This window comes from Hippocampus guttulatus, chromosome 14, assembly GCF_054856545.1.
Source record: "Hippocampus guttulatus isolate MCC_2025c chromosome 14, RoL_Hgut_1.0, whole genome shotgun sequence".
Lineage (NCBI taxonomy): Eukaryota > Metazoa > Chordata > Actinopteri > Syngnathiformes > Syngnathidae > Hippocampus > Hippocampus guttulatus.
In genome coordinates this window covers 5,713,410-5,734,147 of record NC_141274.1, presented here as the reverse complement: position 1 = coordinate 5,734,147, position 20,738 = coordinate 5,713,410, and the positions used below count along the sequence as shown (strand labels likewise).

Genomic DNA, 20,738 nt, shown 5'->3' with positions numbered 1-20,738 from the left:
CACAAGTGTGAATCTGTAAAAAGCTTAGAAGTCCTCTCTGTATGTGAAGGGTCTCGCATGTAATCTTCTTGTTTTCCGGATGTGTTCTCATTTTTGAGCATGCGTCAAATGCTTTGAAGCTTTTTGAAGCTTTTATCTGGTCAAAAGCGTGCACGTCGTTGGTGGAAGAACGACAATTTGGGGCCTCTCGAATAAATAAAAGCCCGAGAGGATGTGAGCGGCGCTTCCTGCTCACTTCCTGTTTGTTTCCATCACTTACAAACTGGCTGGGCCGGACCCTCCGCCTTTTGAAATGTCGCCGTCCTCGTTCGACGGGTCTGTCTGTGTCATTTGGCGGAGGCGTGCGCGTGCGGTCGAGTGGCTGGCCATGCCCGTTTTCACTTTCATACTCGGCCTGTGGGAGTGTACATGTGGGTTCCTGTGGGTGGGCGTGCTGGAAAGCCACTGAGTGAGTGAGTGAATGAATGAGTAGGAAATGTGCATGCGTGTGACTTTGTAAGAGTGTGTGACTGAAAGCGCTAGTGAGAGGATGAATTTTGTGCTTCTGAGCGTCTGCATGTGGGCCTTTGAACATTTTGTGAAAGTGTGTGTGTGTGAGTGTGCCTTTGAACATTTTGTGAAAGTGTGTGTGTGTGTGTGTGTGAGAGAGAGAGAGAGGGGGCGAGAGAGATCCATCATGCAGGTGAACTGCACTTGCCCTGCCCTTTTCACTTTCTTACTGGGACTGAGTGCGTGTGCGTGTGCGTGTGCGTGTATTTTCGTGCGTGTGTACGTGCATGATCAAGCACTGGTGACCTTCACCGCTCCCACCCTGTTCACTTTCATACTCTGGCTGCATATGTGTGTGTGCGTGCGTCTCCTTGTGGAATGCACATATCTTGCCAAGTTAACACACCTACAATAGAAATACTGCAGCATAAATGAACATGCTGTCTCACGAGTGTGTGTGTGTGTGTGTGTGTGCGTGCGCGTTCACCAATGTATGTGGTCGGCAAGTTAACTCAGAACGAAAAGGATCTTTCCGCGCGTGCGGTACAGTTGCAGGAAACAGAAAACCCAAGTGGATGAGTTTCCCCGCAACACTGGCTTTATGCTGAGCATTTCGCCCTCTAGTGGACAATTGTGTCACTTCAGTAAAACAACTTCATGATGACGGCATACGATTGACGCCATTATCAAATCTTTGAATCGCAAATGAAATGACCCATATGTATTAGTTTCCACTTATTAGGCCAAGAAAGTTTCATACCCCCCCTCCAAATCATTCATTTATTTTTTTATTTCACTTAAAATGGATCAATTTGAGCCTCAAGATAACATGAACATCGAATGTTGCCCACTCGTGGTTACAGGTAGTGATTGACAGGTATTCAGTTTGAAGGAAGTGGCCTCAAAATGATTTTTTCAAAGCACTTAAACCTGTAGACACGCTGTTGGCCACTTCATTAGGTGCACAATGACATGAAATAGCACCCCCCCCCCCGCATTTTTTTGTTTCAAAACAAAATCCCCCAATTTTTTCCCCACATTATCCTGCAGTTTCCATATTTCATGCCCTATTCAAACTGTTCCAACCTCAGACTGTTTCGCTTTTTCCCATTTCCCTCAACTTTCCCAATTTTCAAAATAAAAGCTCCAAAATCAAGAGACTTTTGACTCCAATTTACACATTTCGTGACTATTTCAAACCATTCCAACTTCAAATTGTTCCTCTCGTTCAGGGCAGCTCATAAACAGAACATTTAGCTTTAAGTTTCACTTTATCAACATGAACATGCAATATCTCCAGAAATGGCATCATCTGTATTTTTTTTTCTATTGTGTCTAAGTGTAGTTCTTCCTTCTTATCGCCATCAGCGGTTTGTCCGACAGCCTGATCCAGGACATCATCTACAGCTTCCTGGTGCTGCCCAACCGTATCACCATCCCTTTGGTGGGCGAGGCCCAGCTCAGCCGCCTTCTCTTCCCCGTGCCTCAAGTACGCCCCCCCCCCCCCCACGCACAATTTCAGGCTTCTGCTGACTTGTCTGTACTCACAACGCTAACCCCGCGGCCATCAGGGCATCTTGCGCATCCACTTCTTGGAGGCCCAGGACCTTCTGGGTAAAGACAAGTTCCTGGGCGGCCTCATCAAGGGCAAGTCGGACCCGTACGGGGTCATCCGGGTGGGCAACCAGCTCTTCCAAAGCAAAGTCATCCATGAGACGGTCAACCCCAAGTGGAACGCCGTCTATGAGGTGACGAGGCTCTGTGCGCTCGGTGTCGTGTGAGACGACAGGAATGAAGCGTTGGGATTGTGGCGTGCTGACGGTTGCTATGCCTTGCAGGCGGAGGTCATGGACCCCGAGGGACAAAATCTTGAGGTCCAATTGTACGACGAAGACACGGACAAAGACGACGTGCTGGGAAGGTGCGTGACGCAATACTAACACACGCTGACACAGTGTCACAACGCAGGATTCAGGCAATTTCGACACATCGCTGTGACACAACGTTACCGCATTGTCAGCGCAATACAAAGTCAACATCGGTGTGTCAAGGCAATATCAACAGCAACGCATCGTAGCAACGCAACGTAGCGACACAAGGTCAATAAGGACCTGTATGGTTGTTGTGTCATGACTTGGGCTGTTGTCGTTCCAGCGTGACCATTGACCTGGGCGAGGTTGTCAAGGAGCAGAAAGTGGACGAGGTAAGCAGCCCTTGATTGACATGATTGACACCTGAGTCCTTTTCCGCATAGCATTTGACGGGAAAACTCGGAGCAAGTTAACCCCGTGATGAGTGGAAGTCGCAGTTCTCCGGTGAATGACATCTGACAACTGCGCAGCCTCAGTTAGCCTAACGCTAACCAAGGTTATTGTAGTTAACGAAAACCAACAAAATAAAAAAATACATTGAAAAAATGTTTTTATCTCGATAAATGAAAATTTAACAAAAGGATAATAACTGAAACTACATCTTCTGCTTATAAACGCAATGGAAACTATAGTTACAGTGAAAATGTTCTTCTTATTTGTCTCTGTCAATTATTAATATTCAATATGAGTTTTCGCAGTTCATTTGAAACATATTTATTTCGTCCTTGCTGTATACGTCAGTACAAAGGAAGGCCAAACGGCCATTTGCATCAATAGCGGCGGTGTTCTAACCCGTAAAGCAACGGGATGTTTGAACACAAACAGATGAGGAACACATCTTGTTTATCCTCTGCGAAGAGCACCTCATATTACTGTGGCATTATGAAGAGTCCTGACGCTCTGGCGGTTTTTATTTTTATGTATTTATTTTTTTGTGCGTGCAGTGGTTCAGTCTGGACGATGTGGCTTCCGGCAAGTTGCACCTGAAGCTGGAGTGGTTGTCTCTGCTGTCCACGCCCGACAAGCTCGACCAGGTAAGGAGCGGGGAGGCCTGGAACATCTGCCTGCCTGCCTTCTTCCTGCCATGATGTCACTTCCTCCTTCGCTTCCTGATTTTCAGGCTCTGGCCAGCATCCGCGCCGACCGCGGCAAAGCCAACGACGGCCTCTCTTCGGCGCTCCTCGTCGTCTTCTTGGACTCGGCGCGCAACCTTCCGGTGAGCACACGCGAAAAAGCGAATCCAAAAATGAGGTGGACGTCCTTTGGCTGCTGCTTTTTAGAAGAAAACACGTTTCTTCTTTCTCTTCTGTTTACGTCTAAGTGCAAGTCAAGCAATCGGTCTTGTTAGCCACTTGATTAGGGACCTTTTGTATAACTCAAGAAAATGGCGGGTGAGATATACAGTGTGTCCACAAAGTCGCTTCACAATTACTCTTTTCTATTTGTTTTCCATTTATTCTCTATTCTATTATTCTTTTTTTATTTGATTAATTTTCTTTTCTATTTCTTTCTTCCTGGTAAAGAGAATTAATTAATTTTATAGTTGTATAAAATTTTGATTTTTTTTCTTTTAAATATACAGGATGTTTTGGACTGGATATGTCATTCAAATGAATTAAATCATTAAAAAAAACATTATCATTATTCTTACTATTACAATCCTCAATCAAACCATTCCTGAATATTTAGGAAAGAAAAAAAAGTTTCGCAGTCTTAAAGAAATCATAATTTTGGATTTTCTTTTCTTAGATTTTATTCATTGTGTTGCCGGCTGATGCTTGAAATTCTTCTCAATCGAATCAAGTCTCACGCTGAATGATTTTGAGTTGAAAAAAAAGTACTTGAATTGGTTTGACGGGCGGTCGAACTGCAGATCGAGTTGACACATTTGAACAAATAAAACTTGGGCATTGATTTAATTTGACCAAATAAAAAAATATTTTGAGATGATATGGACAGTGTAAAAATCCTGAATGAGATATTTACAAATCTTTACCCGAATCTTGCGTCAGGACCAATATTCTCCTCTCAGCGTCTCTTTTGGAAATGTTCTCACTTCACTTTCAAAAGGTGCACTTTGTTCAGTCCTTTCAGTTTCTGCTGACTGGACATGGCGACGATGTCATCGTCCGCTTTTCAGCCTCGTCTGCTTCTCTTTCTTCCTTTTCCTTCTTCTTTTCCCCTCTCATCTTCCTGTCGCACGTGAAGGGCGTGTTCGAGGGCAACGTGGGAAGCGGGCATCTTTCCGAGTGGCAAGCCGCCGGTTTGGTGTTTTGCGAGAACACGGCCTCGCTCTACCGCAGCTTATTTGTGAGTCTGACTTGCAACTGCATGCATAGATGCTTTTGATATGGGCCAGCAAGGAACAGAGATGGCTGAGTCATGGACTCTCTTCAAGAGCCGATAACGTGTATTCAGAGATTTTACGTGTTTGCAGATAATTGCTGAAAATGTGCCGCTTTAGAGCGCCTCGTTGTCAGCAGTGAGTCTTCAGTGCGTCGCAGCTGCAGTCTCACAGGCCGTTATGCATCAAAGTTGGCGAGCAGTTTAGCAATACAGTTTGTGAGCCATTTTTGCGTCTCATCAAAACACCTTGAATAGGAAAACTGATAATCAACCGCTGACAAAATCCCCAAAAGCTCGCCGGGCCTCACGCACACGTGCCGCTCACATCTACAGAAGTAATGTCCACTGTTGGCTTTTGACATAATAGGGAAGTACACGAGTGTAGTGCTATGCGCACATCCAGTTGAAAGAAATTTGGTGCTACTTAGGCCGCATCAGCTACCCAGCGGCGAGCTTCGGCTTGCTACTGCTGCGCCTAAAAACGGAGTCGCTTCTATGTCAGTAATCATCGCCTCTGTGGTGGCTAATTAGCTACAAGACATGCTAATTGCTATGTTAACATACGATTGGCACAGCTAGCACAGCAAAATAGCATGCTAATTCATCAAGAAAATCAACTTGCTAAATTGAACCGGTAAAGAATGACTGTCCGCTACACCCTACGTTAGCCAAGTATAAAAGTATATTAATATAGTTTGAAATAATAAGACAGTAATCCCTTGTTTTTCGAGGTTAATTACTACAGGAGGTTTTTTTTTTTTTTTTTAAATAATAATACGCGAAACACTGAAGCCGCAAACCTGAAGTTCGTGGCAAGGAATTACTGTAAAATAAGTCATGTTATTTCTTTGTTTTCACAACAGAGTTTTGAGTTTGACTTTTGAACTCTGTACAATAAATGTTCTCAAAATTACAGTAACGTCCATCCATCCATCCATCCATCTTCTACCGCTTATCCGGGGCCGGGTCGCGGGGGCAACAGCTTTAGCAGGGAAGCCCAGACTTCCCTCTCCCTAGCTACTTCTTCCAGCTCTCCCCGGGGGATCCCGAGGCGTTCCCAGGCCAGCTGGGTGACATAGTCACTCCAGCGTGTCCTGGGTCTTCCTGGGGGTCTCCTCCCGGTGGGACATGCCCGGAACACCTCACCAGGGAGGCGTTCAGGAGGCATCCGAATCAGATGCCCAAGCCACCTCATCTGGCTCCTCTCGATGTGGAGGAGAAGCGGCTCGACTCTGAGCCCCTCCCGGATGACCGAGCTTCTCACCTTATCTCTAAGGGAGAGCCCGGACACCCTGCGGAGAAAACTCATTTCGGCCGCTTGTATCCGGGATCTCGTTCTTTCGGTCACGACCCATAGCTCGTGACCATAGATGAGGGTTGGAACGTAGATCGACCGGTAAATTGAGAGCTTCGCCCTTTGGCTCAGCTCCTTCTTCACCACGACAGACCGATACAACGTCCGCATCACAGCAGACGCTGCACCGATCCGCCTGTCGATCTCTCGCTCCCTCCTGCCCTCACTCGTGAACAAGACCCCAAGATACTTAAACTCCTCCACTTGGGGCAAGATCTCTCCCCCGACCCGGAGGGGGCACTCCACCCTTTTCCGACTGAGGACCATGGTTTCAGATTTGGAGGTGCTGATTTTCATCCCAACCGCTTCACACTCAGCTGCGAAACGCTCCAGTGAGCGTTGGAGAGCCCCGTTTGAAGGAGCCAACAGCACCACATCATCTGCAAAAAGCAGGGATGCAATACTGAGGCCACCAAAACGGACGCCCTCAACGCTTCGGCTGCGCCTAGAAATTCTGTCCATAAAGATTATGAACAGAATCGGCGACAAAGGGCAGCCTTGGCGGAGTCCTACCCTCACTGGAAACGATTCCGACTTACTGCCGGCAATGCGAACCAAACTCTGACATCGGTGGTATAGTGACCGAATAGCCCGTATCAGGGGGTTCGGTACCCCATACCCACGAAGCACCCCCCACAGAACTCCCCGAGGGACACGGTCAAACGCCTTCTCCAAGTCCACAAAACACATGTAGACTGGTTGGGCGAATTCCCACATACCCTCGAGGACCCTGCTAAGGGTGTAGAGCTGGTCCACTGTTCCACGGCCGGGACGAAAACCACACTGCTCCTCCTCAATCTGAGGCTCGACTTCCTGACGGACCCTCCTCTCCAGCACCCCTGAATAGACCTTACCAGGGAGGCTGAGGAGTGTGATCCCTCTGTAGTTGGAACACACCCTCCGGTCCCCCCTTTTAAAAAGAGGGACTACCACCCCGGTCTGCCAATCCAGAGGCACTCTCCCCGTTGACCACGCGATGTTGCAGAGGCGTGTCAACCAGGACAGCCCCACAACATCCAGAGCCTTGAGGAACTCCGGGCGGATCTCATCCACCCCTGGGGCCCTGCCACCGAGGAGCTTTTTAACCACATCGGTGACTTCAACCACAGAGATAGGAGAGCCCACCTCAGGGTCCTCAGACTCTGCTTCCTCCAAGGAAGACGTGTTGGTGGGGTTGAGGAGGTCTTCGAAGTACTCTGCCCACCGGTTCACAACGTCCCGAGTCGAAGTCAGCAGTGCCCCATCCCCACTGTACACAGTGTTAGTGGTGCACTGCTTCCCCCTCCTGAGACGTCGGATGGTGGACCAGAATTTCCTCGAAGCCGTCCGGAAGTCGGCTTCCATGGCCTCACCGAACTCTTCCCACGCTCGGGTTTTTGCCTCGGCGACCACCGAAGCTGCGTTCCGCTTGGCCAGTCGATACCCGTCAGCTGCCTCTGGGGTCCCACAGGCCATAAAGGCTCGATAGGACTCCTTCTTCAGCTTGACGGCATCCCTTACTGCTGGTGTCCACCAGCGAGTACGAGGGTTGCCGCCACGACAGGCACCAACCACCTTACGGCCACAACTCAGATTGGCCGCCTCAACAATAGAGGCACGGAACATGGTCCACTCGGACTCAATGTCCCCCGTCTCCCCCGGAACATGGGAAAAGCTCTGTCGGAGGTGGGAGTTGAAACTCCTTCTGACAGGGGATTCCGCCAGACGCTCCCAACAAACCCTCACAATACGTTTGGGTCTGCCAGGACGGACCGGCATCTTCCCCCACCATCGGAGCCTACTCACCACCAGGTGGTGATCAGTTGACAGCTCCGCCCCTCTCTTCACCCGAGTGTCCAAAACATGCGGCCGCAAATCCGATGATACAACCACAAGGTCGATCATCGAACTACGGCCTAGGGTGTCCTGGTGCCAAGTGCACATATGGACACCCTTATGTTTGAACAAGGTGTTCGTTATGGACAATCCGTGGCGAGCACAGAAGTCCAATAACAAAACACCACTCGAGTTCTGATCGGGGGGGCCGTTCCTCCCAATCACGCCCCTCCAGGTCTCACTGTCATTGCCCACGTGAGCATTGAAGTCCCCCAGCAGAACAAGGGAGTCCCCAGCAGGAGTACTCTCCAGCACACCCTCCAAGGACTCCAAAAAGGGTGGGTATGCTGAGCTGCCGTTTGGTGCATATGCACAAACAACAGTCAGGACCCTTCCCCCCACCCGAAGGCGGAGGGAAGCAACCCTCTCGTCTACCGGTGTGAACCCCAATGTACAGGCACTGAGCCGGGGGGCAATGAGTATGCCCACACCTGCTCTGCGCCTCTCACCATGAGCAACTCCAGAGTGGAAGAGAGTCCAACCCCTCTCGAGAGAACTAGTACCAGAACCCAGGCTGTGTGTGGAGGCAAGTCCGACTATATCCAGTCGGAACTTCTCTACCTCACACACCAGCTCGGGCTCCTTCCCTGCCAGAGAGGTGACATTCCATGTCCCAAGAGCTAGCTTCTGTAGCCGAGGATCGGACCGCCAGGGTCCCCGCCTTTGGCTGCCGCCCAGCTCGCGCCCACGTTACAGTAACGTGCATCTTAGCTTTTTTTTTTGTAATAAATTTTGCTTCTAGACATGAAAATACGGTTCGCTGGTATACACAATGCGACTTTAAGAACTAAAAACTGTTAAATATATCAACAAAAAAAAAGAAAACCAATAGTTCATTGTCATATTTTTATCGTTTAATAAAACCTTGGTTCAGGTAACTGGGTTGCTCCTGAAATGAAATCATTGATTTGCAAAGCTGCTCAACAAAGAAAAAAATTGATTTTTGAGCCCTGACGAGGCGCTCGGCGTATACCGCACTCCACTGCTTAACAACATCATTTTATAACATGTGACTGTAATTCTTCTAGAGTTAATTAGATGATTTTTATTCTTTCATAATTAGACTCTGGGCACATACTGTATGAATCCATTACGTTGTAATTAGTGCCCAAAGCAATTAAGATGAAAAATAAAGCTAATTAAGTTCCATTTATCCATGTTAAAACCCTAAAACGAAATATAGAAAAGAAAAAAAAACATGTTTCACACTTAGTTTCTCTTGTAAATGATTTCTTGTCATTTTTATGGAGTCACTGTTTTATTTACGATTATTTTGGAACAAAATGTTCTCAGTTGATGTCTTCCTTCCCCGTGATTCTGCAGGAAATATTCCCACATCAATCATGTTCATTTCTTCTTATCTCTTCACACTTTGCTCTCAAATTTCTTACGAGTTGCTCTTGGCCGACATGTCTGTCTGTAAATCATCGCTGTCAAGAAATGTGATTTCTGTCCGATGAGCAACGAGGACAGTGTTGTCCCCCTGCCACCCCACAGTGGATAAACAATGGTGCCTTGAGACACAAGTGACCCGACATACACATTTTATGAGACGCGAGCTGTCCTTTGGTTCATTGGTTGGTTAAAAAAATTGAGATTAAGCTTTTGATGGTGGCCGTGAAGCCAACTGACTTCACAACACAGACAATTACACTCACTGTGTATATTTCAAACAGCCACAAAAATTCGCCTTGCGCTATCTCCATGCTAACAAACATTACAAAACGCCATATGCTTGGCTAACTGATAGCATCGAGAGTTGCCGTGTTATAACCTTTTAAGCAACCGATATTTGAACACAGACCCTGAGCAACACATGTAGACAGATCCTATGGGGGTACTCACATGCATGTCTTCTTTATCCTCTGCAAAAATTTTTCTTTTAAAAGACCCTTCTTAAAATGAACATCTGCTATTTGTACGTGGCTGGGACAAGGCCCAACCAGGAATGCCCAAAATCTGTGATAAATTGACGCTTATTTATTGACATGAAAAATATTTATTTACCCAACAAAAAAGGGGCCCGGCAGGGGATTGGGTAAATATTACCTGGGAAATAAGAGGGTGGTTCTGTGAATAGCCCCCCCTAACCTCCACCATCACCAACAGCAAAGTCTCCTTCATGTAACTGTATAGGGGACCGCCACATACTCGCGGGCGATGTGGGTTCACTTATTCGTAATAAAAATAAAAAAATAACAATAAAAAATAAATAAATTTATTTTTCATTTTAGGAGCCAACCATCATTTTCGTGGAAAATGCTACTTGGCTGCATATATCCCCATTTAGTCAACAATGAATAGGATTTTTTTCCCCCCCAATGCCATCATAAATGACGTCAATTATATGTGGATATTCACCATAAGCAGGCCGGTATGGTCCCCCCCGCATATATTACTGGGGTCCACTGTATTTTTACTGCGGCTTAGTGAGCAGCTGTCATGTTTCCTTCATGTACAGTGTTTGAAATTCAACTTGTATCTCAAGGCACGCGTTGTACAAGCTCATCATGGCTTCGCCTCAAGCAGCTTTTCCTTGTTACTTGAAGGTGTTCATTGGGGATATTCACTAATCAACCATGTTGTCTCTGTGTCATGTGTGTGTGTCTTCCTCCATGCATGCTCTTCCCTAATAATCTGCTGGTGGTGGTGGTTTGTGTTCATGTATGCGTGTGTGGACTCTCTCCATATGGCCTCCATCCCGTAGTGTAATCCCGTAGAGTTCAACCAGGTGGGGCTGAAGAAGGCCTCGTTTGATAAGGCCTTCAAGGTAACCACACACACACACACAGACACACACACACAAAAGCTGAAGTTGTCTCATGTTTTGGATTTAGTTATAGCGCCACCTGTTGCTTTGAACCAAATATTTTTTCTTCTCCATTTTGGGAGTAAAATAGTTTCAGAATCCATCCATTCGTCTTAACACCAATTGTGTCATGCGTGTGTTGTAAATAACTTCATGTCAACGTCATTTTGAGGTGTTTTGGGTGTTCTTGCCTTGGGGTCTTTTTACCGTCTGCGTTTTTCATCCTCGCTGAGAACATCTTTGGTCCTTTAATGTGAAAGGAATGTCTTTTCATTGTGAAATGGCATCTAGTGTGCATGCAACCGGGATTATTTAGTTTGAGCTTTTCTAATCTTTTCCGTTCACGCTGCGCAGGCCGGAAAAAAAGTGACCAGTGATCCGAGTCCGTTTGTCCAGCTCCGAGTGGGTCACAAGTCCCATGAGAGCAAGGTGAGAAAAACTATGGCCCCCGGGTCATTTGTGCCCCGCTATCCATTTTTCAACGGCTGTGGCATAATATTAAAAAAAAAAAAATTACATTTGACATGACCTGTAAGGCTAGTTAAAAAAAATAGTTGGAGATTGGCATCATTACAATTTGTGTTTTTATTTGATAGAGCCTTTCTAGATATACAAAAATATGGTCATGAAACAAATGAAACATGTATCTCAAAGCACAACTTGGTGTTCAAATCAACCTGAAATGGACGTCGTGGTTGGTTTTGTGCTGTGGCAGACACGCTACAAAACCAACGAGCCGGTGTGGGAAGAAGCTTTCTCCTTCCTCATCCACAACCCCAGGACTCAAGACCTGGAGGTGGAGGTACACAAAAGCTTCCTCCTCCTTTCTGCCAACCGAGAGAAACGGAAGCCGCGTTCATGTTTTCTCACCTAATCTGTGTTGTTGTGTTTAGGTGAAGGACGCTAAACACGACGACTGCTCCTTGGGCACGCTGCGTCTGCCTCTGGGCCGCCTGCTGGAGGCCGAAGACATGACCCTCAACCAGCAGTTTCTTCTGCGCAACTCTGGACCCAGCTGCAGTCTCAAGATGAAAATAGCTTTGCGGGTACCAAACATCTGCACTAACCTCATTTGAAAGAAAAAAAAGTAGTCCTGTACAATATCAAATGTGAAATTTTGAAACTAGCTTGAGCTGTCTGAGAAGTGTTGCAAAACTCCCCCGCTTCCTCATTGTGCAGGAGCAAAGCGTCATTATGTCTCCTCAAGATTCAAAGTCTGACGAGTGAAAATATTTTAAGATAGTGTAGTGCAGAGGTCGTGGGTTCGATCCCGGCTCTGGCCTTCCTGTGTGGAGTTTGCGTGTTCTCCCCGGGCCTGCGTGGGTTTTCTCCGGCTACTCCGGTTTCCTCCCACATTCCAAAAACATGCATAAAATTGCTCAAAATTGTCCCTAGGTGTGAGTGCGTTTGACCCCGGGAGTTCCTGGTGATGCAGTGACTTCATTCACGCACACTGGAGAAGAAGGGGAGGGGCTTCGCTTGTGAGACGATAGCAGCTGTACCAGCCACTGTACAAAGAGCCATGGAGAACAAAGTGGTTCATAACGTAGCTCCGGCTAATGCTACACTTAGTACAGTTCAACAGTAATAATATTCGTATCGGGTATGCCAGCCTCCTCGTTGACAAAACGCCAAGTCAGCTCACGTTTATTTTTGTACAGCTCTGGGTGTCCGCAGCCCGTAACAATAATCTCCTCTATTGTGCTCTCAAATGTGGTCAGAAATCCCGCCACTGTGTGTAATGTAGTAGATCCCGAAACCCGATGGGTTGCCGCGAGGTGAAGCGCGTAAAAAAATGTAGTTTAGGAAAATGAATGAAATAACTTAAAATTGAAAGTAGACAGCTACTTCTGGAACCAGATGATTTGATTTGATCACCTGACGAAATGAAATTGAGTCAACATGCCATTTTTTTTCATCGTTGTATAACGCTGCAACGTGCTACACATCGATTATACCTATCAATAAACAAATAAACATAAATATCTTTACCTGCATCTTCTGTTGGTGCCTTCTTGGCCCCAATGCAAGCAGGCTTTAATAGTCGAAGTTGCCTTCTGTAAAACGTTTATCTGGATATGTACCAAAAAGCACTAAGAAATGTCACTGGAAACCTTTGAAAGAAACCTCACATCATGCGCACTTTCAGGTGCTTTGTCTGGACAAAGACGCATCTTTCGGCGTCGACCAGGCCTCATCCGGACTCAAGTCCAGTACCGCCAACCTGACGCCACGGCCGTCCGAGCTTTCTGACTCGGCCGCCAACATCCCGCGCTCGTACTCCGTGTCGGGCCAGGACGGCCTGAGGCGGCGTCGGGAGTCCGAGCAGGAGGAGCCGGACAGCCGGCTGAAGGGAGGCAGCCTGGCCGAGCGCGGCCGCAGCTCGTCGCACGTGGCCATCACGGGATCGCAGCACTTCCTGGACGGAGGCAAGGAGGCCACGCCCAGCATCGCCTCCGATATCTCCTACCCCTTCGCTGCTCAGGAGCTGCAACAGAGACTCCAGCAGATGCAGAAGTACAGCAGACAGTTTTTTCTCCAAAAGAGTCTCTAAAACTAGAAAGCCCTGTCAATACTTTGTCGACATCCTTTCAAAACAATAATACAGACGCAAAGTTAAAAACAGTGAAAACAGGACCCCAAAAAAAAGGACTCAACTTACATGATTCGTCTTACGTGCGCCATTTGAGAGGTGAGCAGCAGTATTTTGGAGCAACTGGCGATGTTTGAGGCAGGGCTGGTTGACTCCAAAGTCAAGTGCATTAACGTAATCAAGATGTTGCATATGAAAGGGTTCCCATTTGCCAGATCCAGATAAGTGGCAAACCAACCTCAAAAGCATTAAATTGCCTTGAAACTTGCATATAATCACATTTCACACATGCTTGAAATGGGTTTCAAATATGCTCTACGCATTTCTTTTTCTGTCCCTAAAATGCTTGAGACTGGCGCCAGAAGCATCAAATCGACTCAAAATTAACACCTTGACTCAAAAGGAGTTTAAAAAGATTTCACGACATTCGACACGACCCCTTGTTGGCTTCAAATGCGTTTCACATATGTGATCGACATTTTTTTTTTCTGCTGTGCTTCAAATTGACGGCGATTTGAAGCGAGCTTCAAATAGGTTTGAAATTCGACAAATGCCTCTCTCAGGTGCTTCAAACTAATTGGAATCCACTTCAAACACTTAAAATCACTTTGAAACACAATTTTGTGCTGCCCATGTTGCATATTTTTATGAGAAAATTTGCTGTGTGTGTGTCTTTTAGTGGTTCTGGGCCCAGCTACTTCCCCCTGGGGGAGATCCAGCTGACGGTAAGACACAGCTCCCAAAGGAACAAGTTGGTGGTGGTGGTCCATGCCTGCAGGTAACAAACACACACAAACTCATTTTTCTTTTTTTGGGGGGAGTTGATGGTGATGTGGAAATCCACTGACTCTTCTTCTTCTTGTCGCTTGTGCTCAGGAATCTAATATCATTCAGCGACCACGGCTCAGACCCGTACGTGCGCCTCTACTTGCTCCCTGACAAGAGACGCTCGGGAAGGAGAAAAACTCACACCTTCAAGAAAACGCTCAACCCCGTTTATGATCAGACGTAAGTAGCAAGGTCACAATAGGTCACGGTAACAAATGGAGTAACTGAAAAAAACCCGGAATAATAAATAGTTCACTGAAAAAACCCTTTTCGTTACCAAAATAAAGATGAAAAAACCTTATTTAAAAATGACAAGTAACTGAAATGTCATTTTATTTCTTTTTTATTTGTTTTTTTCCTTACAAAGGACTTGCTTGCATAAAAATGACCATTCAAGGATGGCACAAAACTGTGTAACTATGCCAAATCCGCAATCTTCTGATATTACAATTTAAAACTATAGTTGACACATATTCATAGTTTGGCATCCGGAAATTCGCAGATTAATTTTTTTCCACATTTTTTTTTCTTTTATATTTTCCCCATTTAAATCTTGCACTCAACAAATACTGCCTATATTAATTTTATATTCAGTTTAAAAGCCCGAAACTAATATTAACCCTCACAAAAACTTAAAGCATAAAAAAAACCTGAACACAAAACTAACTTGCCCTAAAAACTGAAACTACATGAATTTAAAAGTCATAACAAACTTTAAAAACCCCTACTATTGTTTTCTTCTATTTTTCATAGATGAAAATTCTTTAACTCACTTTTTTGTCATCAGAACAGTTTTGACTTTTTCCCAAATCAGTGAATCCTAATGACAAAATTCCAACACTAGATCATAATTTTTTACCTTAAACCCTCATAAATGCGGCACACATAATTTTGATTTACTTTCAGTGTGTGTTTTAGTTTGCAGTGAAATTATTATTATAATATAATTTTTTTTTTTTTTTTTACGTGCTCAGTTTCGAGTTCAGCGTTTCCCTGGTGGAGCTCCACAGGAGAACTCTGGATGTGGCCGTCAAGAACAGTGGAGGGTTGCTCTCCAGACACAAGGGCCTGCTGGGAAAGGTACAAGACCAAAAAAAAATGAAGAACTCTCCACCAGCTGGTGTTTGTTGCACATCACATGAGCAAGCTGACAAAGGGCCACTTTTGTCCGTCAGGTCCTGGTCAAATTGGGCCCCGAGGACGCCGCCAAGGGATGGACGCAGTGGTCAGTTGTCACTTCAATTGTTTTTTGACTTTTGGTTGAAAAATGTTTCTTTCTTTCAAAGAAGACTTTTTGGTTGAAAAGACACTTTTACCTCAAAAGAAAAATAAAATGTTTTCCCTCTAAAAACTTTTTTTTTAAAATTAGGTAAAAAAAAAATTGGACTGCCATTTGACTTTTTCTAACATGACTATTTGTCCCAACTCATTATTTGGGTTGAATATTTCTTAAACAGCCCCCCCCCCAGCACCCCCATAAAAAATACAAATAAAAAAAATCAAATTATCGAAAACAAAACATTTTTTATCTCCCCCTTCATTAAAAAAAAATCTTAAAAAGATGTTTTTTCTTGGGAAAAATTATACCAGAATAAATGTTTTTTTAACTCGAGAAATGCATTTTTTTACTTTCTTGATGATGGAAAATCTTCAAAAACAACTGAAAATTATTTATAATTTTTTTGTAAAATCAAACTTTCTGCGCACAATCTGCCTTTTTTTTTTTTTAAAATGAAAGTTGTTTTTTTGTGGCCCCTGCAGGTATGAGCTAACTGAAGACGGCCAAACGAAGACTCATCTGATCTAAAGTTATCATCATCGTGGTGGTGGTGGTGGTGATGAGTTGGGCGTCATTCGAATCTCCCCGTTTGTGCTCCTTTCATACTTTCCAACCAAACAAGCAGCTTTCGCATGAAGGGGCAAGGCAGACCTTGCCTTTGAGGCAAAAGGGAACAAACGCAAATTGGCTATCACTATTTATCATCGTCACCAAGTCCTTTGTGTAAATACGTACAGTGTATGTCGCATCGTGCAGGATCAAGATAAGATGGCTGGAATGTTTTTTTTTTTTCTTCTTAACAATGTCTGTCATGTGTGAAGGAGCCTAAGGGACACATGGAAAAGAGAAAGAAATTAAAATCTACTTTTCAATTAAAAAAAAACGGTTGGACTATACAAGGGAAAAAAGTCCTATTTTTGGGATTGGAAACATTTGTCGTATTCTGAGTTTAATGAAGGACAAAAATCACTTTAAAAATTAGTGTGCAACCATTTTCTCGTAATATTTCAACTTTAAAGAACAAAATCTTGTGATAATTAAGAATTATTTTGTTGGGGAAAAAAGTCACTTTTTTTTCTTGAAAAATACATCTTTTGTTTGTCTTGCGGGGGTGAAAATGCCTTTTTGAGGGGTCCAAATCTTCCCCTCCAATTTTCCTTGGAAAAAATGGCTGAGGAAGATTTGTTCTTTTTTTTTAAATTATGAAGAAAAATTGGATGTGTTTTCTTCAAATAATTCAACTTTTGAGAAAGTGGAGGATCAAAAATTAAAAATTAGTTTCCGTCTTTAAAAATACTTAATTTTCTCTTGAATTTTTCAGTTTTCCTAAAAAATGACACCCCCCCCAAAAAAAATCAGGGTGGAGAATTGTTTATTTTATTTTATTATTGACCTTTTTGTTCCTCAAAACAATGATTTTTAGAGACCAATTTTTCCCCCAATGTATGACACTTTTCTTTCGGAGAAAAAAAATACAACTTTGGCCATGATTCTTTTTTTTTTTTTTAGAATTAAATGTGACTTTTTTTCTTGAAAAAGATTTGTTTTTTCAGGTTTTAATTGCTCTTTGCAAAAAAGCCCCCCAAAAATCTTTCTTTCTCCTGAAATGAAAGAAAATGACTCTTCTTTGTGTTTAAAGGCGACTTTATTGTGAAATTAAGGATTCAAAAATTATAAATGGAGAGCTATTATATCACGCCTACAGCTATCCATATGTACAGTACAAATCCTGCAGCTTGAAAAAGAAACCCAAAATATCACGATTGCATATCATCATGTAACAGCACCATCTAGTGGCCATTGTTTTTTTAATGAAGCAGCAATATTTTAGCGAGTGTCATTTTCATATTGTTTTAATACTTCCACGTTTTACTTGCAAGGTCTTAAATCAATTTATTCAATTTATATTCTTTTGTCATGATTTTAAGTATTCAAAGTAAAATGAGTAGAACAGGAAATCTGTTATTCTGACGTGTGTTCTGCTTGGAGACACATTTCAAATTCGATGGACTTTTACTCTTATTTTGAATGGCTCACATTTGAGTCTCCTTCCTGTTGTGCCTTAGGTCGAAGGTCACGTGACCCCTCTGCGTCAACTTGGAAAGGAATAAAACAAAAATCATAAGGAAAAGTCTCAGATTATTTTATATCACATGCAGCCACCCATGCCATCACAATGCAGCTCTGTTTACCTTTTGGCTTCGCCTGCCGCATCACGTGGTGACCATGACAGGCGACCAGTCATTGTTTGTCTCTATGTTCCTAGATAGACTGGCGACTCGTTAAATATTTTTGTCCATGTTCTCTGATCTTGTCGGGCAACCAGTCAATTGTTTGTCCATACTGTCTATGATGATGTTGACTGGCTACCAGTCCTTTTGTTTTTGGGTTTTTTTCCGAGTTGACATTCACTGTTGCCCAATCATTTATAGATGTGCTCTGACATTTGCTGGCGACCAGTCATTTTTTTCCAATTTGATTTCTGACAGTGTATGGTGACCAATTCATTGTTTGTCGACATATGCACTAACATTGGCAGGTGACCAGTCCAATTTTTTGTTTATATGTGATCTGAAATTGGCTGGCGACCAGTCTTATGTTTTTCTACCTGATCCTGGACATTGGTCGGTAACCAGTTCATTTGTATTGTTTATGTGCACTGCTCTGACACATTGACTGGTGACCAGTCTTTTGCTTATCTATGTGCCTTTACGTTGGCTGGCGACCAATTCTTTGGCTGTGTTGTGCCTGGTGAAAAGTCCATTGTTTGTCTGTATGTGCCCTGGCAATGGCTGGCGACCAATCCATTGTTTGTCTAGTTGCCCTGACAGTCAAAGGCGACCAATCCATTGTTTTGTTTCTTGATAGACTGGCGAGTGGTTAATTTGTGTGTTTTTCACTGTGGGTTCTGACAGTTAGCAGTGACCACTCCGTTCAGAGCAACTAACAAAAAAGTGTGCACTAGGCTTTCTTTATTCCCATGTTGTATTTCCACAAGAGCTCGCCAGTCTGGTTTCCGTTCGCCTTTTTTTCCTTTTATTTCGAAAGCGAGCGGCGGATGTATAGCATGCGAAGACACCCGTGAGCTTGCTGAGAGCAGCAGGAGCAGCAGCAGCAGCAGCATCAGGAGGAGGAAGCGCAATCAACGCCCGAGCTTTCAGGCTCACTGCCCGCCTGCCTCCTACCCTCCCTCCCTCGCTTCATCCATTCGTCCAGCCACGCAACCGACTCGTCTCCTGCTCGCCAGGCCGCGCAGGTGCCTTCCAGGGCGCACCCCAGGACCGAACAGAGCCCGAGAGGACGGATGGCCTTTTAACGTGCGGTTGGAGCCAAAGCAGGAGAGACATGCTGCCGTCTCCCTTCTCCTCCTTTTGCCTCCTTGTCGTCGTCCTCCTGCGCACGTCTTCCTCCCCCGCCTTGGCTGACAGGCTAGTCGGTGAGTCTCCGCTGCTACTGGTTCTTGTGCTTCCGCTGGGGTCCATTTTGTGCTGGGTGTTGATTCGTCAATTAACACACATACATGATGTCAAAACGTCGGAGCTCTCACAAAACTGAGAGTCGGGGGGCGGGGGCAACCCCCCCCCCCCCAACACAAATATAAAACGGGTCCGTGATGTTCATTCAAATGAGCATCGTGCGTCATTTACATCTATTTAAAAACTACGATCATCACGTTGGGCATGTTAATATGCATAGAAATTGCTCCTAAATCATTTTCAACGTGTATATTTTTTGCAATGTAAAAAAAACAAGTATGTCAGTTACTCTGGAGGTTAGCAAGACATGCACGATTTAACAAACACATTAGTTGACTTTAACTAAAGTGAATAAATAGGTAGACATACCATGAGTATGAATATGTGTATTTTTAATGTCCAAATATATACTGTATATAAATGCAACATGTGAAAGGTACAGCGTGTAGAACTTGTGCCATCGAGTGGTGAAATAACAGAATGCAACAACCTAACTCGAAGCGCGTGGATTTTGAAAAACGCGCACTTCGGTGCACCGGAGAAAACAAAGTTGGCCAGCATTTCACCAAATTCTTCAGCAGCGGTGCAACCAAAATGTCATCCCAAACGAATCCAAAAGTCGTTCAAGTGACGAGAAAGTGCCTGGAATGTGTTACAGTCTACATGTTTTCGTCGTTAGGATTGGGACCTACTTTCCCTAAATTTGTCTTCTTCAGGTATCCGTAGCAGAAAGATTGCGGTGAAAAATGGCCGCCTCCTATAGGGAAGACCCGCCCTATGTAATGTAATTAGCAATTATTTCACTAGCAATTGCATTGAAAATATGTTTTTGTCATTGAACATATTTTTTGCATTCTATTAATAGTGTTTAAAAAAAAAGACCTCCTCCTCCTCCTCCTCCTCCAATGTGTTTCATAGCTGCAAAGTCCACCGATTCTGTTCACACCTCAGCAAGGGGTGGCAAGCACACAGGCAAAACATGCAAGTGTGTGCGAGTGTGGCCGTCCGTTGATGGTCTCACAGCTGATGAGCTGTTGCCATGGTTACAGCATCCGTCTGTTTGCCCTGTTCAACGGTTTATGCGCGCGAGTGTGGTTTAGCAGCCGTCTGAGCTCTTCACACAGTTGGACCACTGAGTGATGTCAATACGCTTGGAACCCAGATTTAAAAGCCTAATTTAAAACACTAATTTGAAACCCTAATTTGAAACCCTAACACAGTTTTAAGTTCGAACCTTAACCCTTGTTTCAAAATGAAACCCTCAGTTGAAACCAGGGCCTGACAATTTCTTGATTTTTGAGGCCGATTTAGATATCTGATTAATCGGGATCAATTCAAACAAATATTCAAAGAATGAAATCTCATTTTTTTCTCCCTTAATAATTATAACAACAAACATTAAGTACAGGCAGAATATTTGACAATATTTTGACTTTTAGTATTAACTCTATGTCAAAGAGATAAATGGGCAGATTATTATTTTTTTGCCTTTTAAAAAAAAGTTTGTTGAAAGATCATTCTTTCTCTTGTGTTATTTCCAGGTTGTCTATTTGAGCAAGAACTGTGTACACCATTTGAGCTATGTGTCAACGGTGAGATTTTAAAAAACAAAAACAAAACAATTTTTAACTGTTTTAGCATTTTGACTTACCGTCAGGCTGGAAAGCGTCCCAATACTTTTGTTCACATGCATTTGTAGACGGGATGTTTGGGAGGTGTTACTCCATCCCGGTGAGCGACGTTTACTCCTATGACGTCACCCTGCCCGTCGTACAACATTTTCGACTGCTACTGGACAAAATGGCCGATACGGGTAAG

The 20,738-nt window shown here is 44.3% G+C and overlaps 2 protein-coding genes across 7 annotated transcripts in view; both read left to right on the top strand.

The window, feature by feature from the left end:
* The window catches only part of esyt2a (extended synaptotagmin-like protein 2a), a 30,042-nt gene extending 12,467 nt beyond the window's left edge, over positions 1 to 17,575 (top strand). For 2 of the 5 annotated variants that reach the window (XM_086129928.1, XM_086129929.1), the window contains exons 9-25: positions 1,858 to 1,978; positions 2,061 to 2,237; positions 2,328 to 2,410; positions 2,644 to 2,692; positions 3,305 to 3,394; positions 3,481 to 3,576; positions 4,569 to 4,670; positions 10,643 to 10,705; positions 11,099 to 11,173; positions 11,460 to 11,546; positions 11,638 to 11,790; positions 12,894 to 13,261; positions 14,017 to 14,115; positions 14,214 to 14,345; positions 15,140 to 15,245; positions 15,341 to 15,390; positions 15,927 to 17,575. In XM_086129928.1, the coding sequence (XP_085986054.1) occupies positions 1,858 to 1,978; positions 2,061 to 2,237; positions 2,328 to 2,410; positions 2,644 to 2,692; positions 3,305 to 3,394; positions 3,481 to 3,576; positions 4,569 to 4,670; positions 10,643 to 10,705; positions 11,099 to 11,173; positions 11,460 to 11,546; positions 11,638 to 11,790; positions 12,894 to 13,261; positions 14,017 to 14,115; positions 14,214 to 14,345; positions 15,140 to 15,245; positions 15,341 to 15,390; positions 15,927 to 15,972 (1,897 nt within the window). In that variant the 3' untranslated portion in view covers positions 15,973 to 17,575. The remainder of the gene's footprint in view (positions 1 to 1,857; positions 1,979 to 2,060; positions 2,238 to 2,327; positions 2,411 to 2,643; positions 2,693 to 3,304; positions 3,395 to 3,480; positions 3,577 to 4,568; positions 4,671 to 10,642; positions 10,706 to 11,098; positions 11,174 to 11,459; positions 11,547 to 11,637; positions 11,791 to 12,893; positions 13,262 to 14,016; positions 14,116 to 14,213; positions 14,346 to 15,139; positions 15,246 to 15,340; positions 15,391 to 15,926) is intronic. The other 3 variants (XM_086129931.1, XM_086129930.1, XM_086129932.1) reach the window with 3 other exon arrangements.
* A 964-nt stretch (positions 17,576 to 18,539) lies between these two features.
* Positions 18,540 to 20,738, top strand: part of LOC147194631 (receptor-type tyrosine-protein phosphatase N2-like) — a 49,486-nt gene continuing 47,287 nt past the window's right edge. Inside the window, exons 1-3 of one of the 2 annotated variants that reach the window (XM_086129926.1) lie at positions 18,540 to 18,880; positions 20,462 to 20,512; positions 20,620 to 20,733. In XM_086129926.1, the coding sequence (XP_085986052.1) occupies positions 18,790 to 18,880; positions 20,462 to 20,512; positions 20,620 to 20,733 (256 nt within the window). In that variant the 5' untranslated portion in view covers positions 18,540 to 18,789. The remainder of the gene's footprint in view (positions 18,881 to 20,461; positions 20,513 to 20,619; positions 20,734 to 20,738) is intronic. The other variant, XM_086129927.1, reaches the window with a different exon arrangement.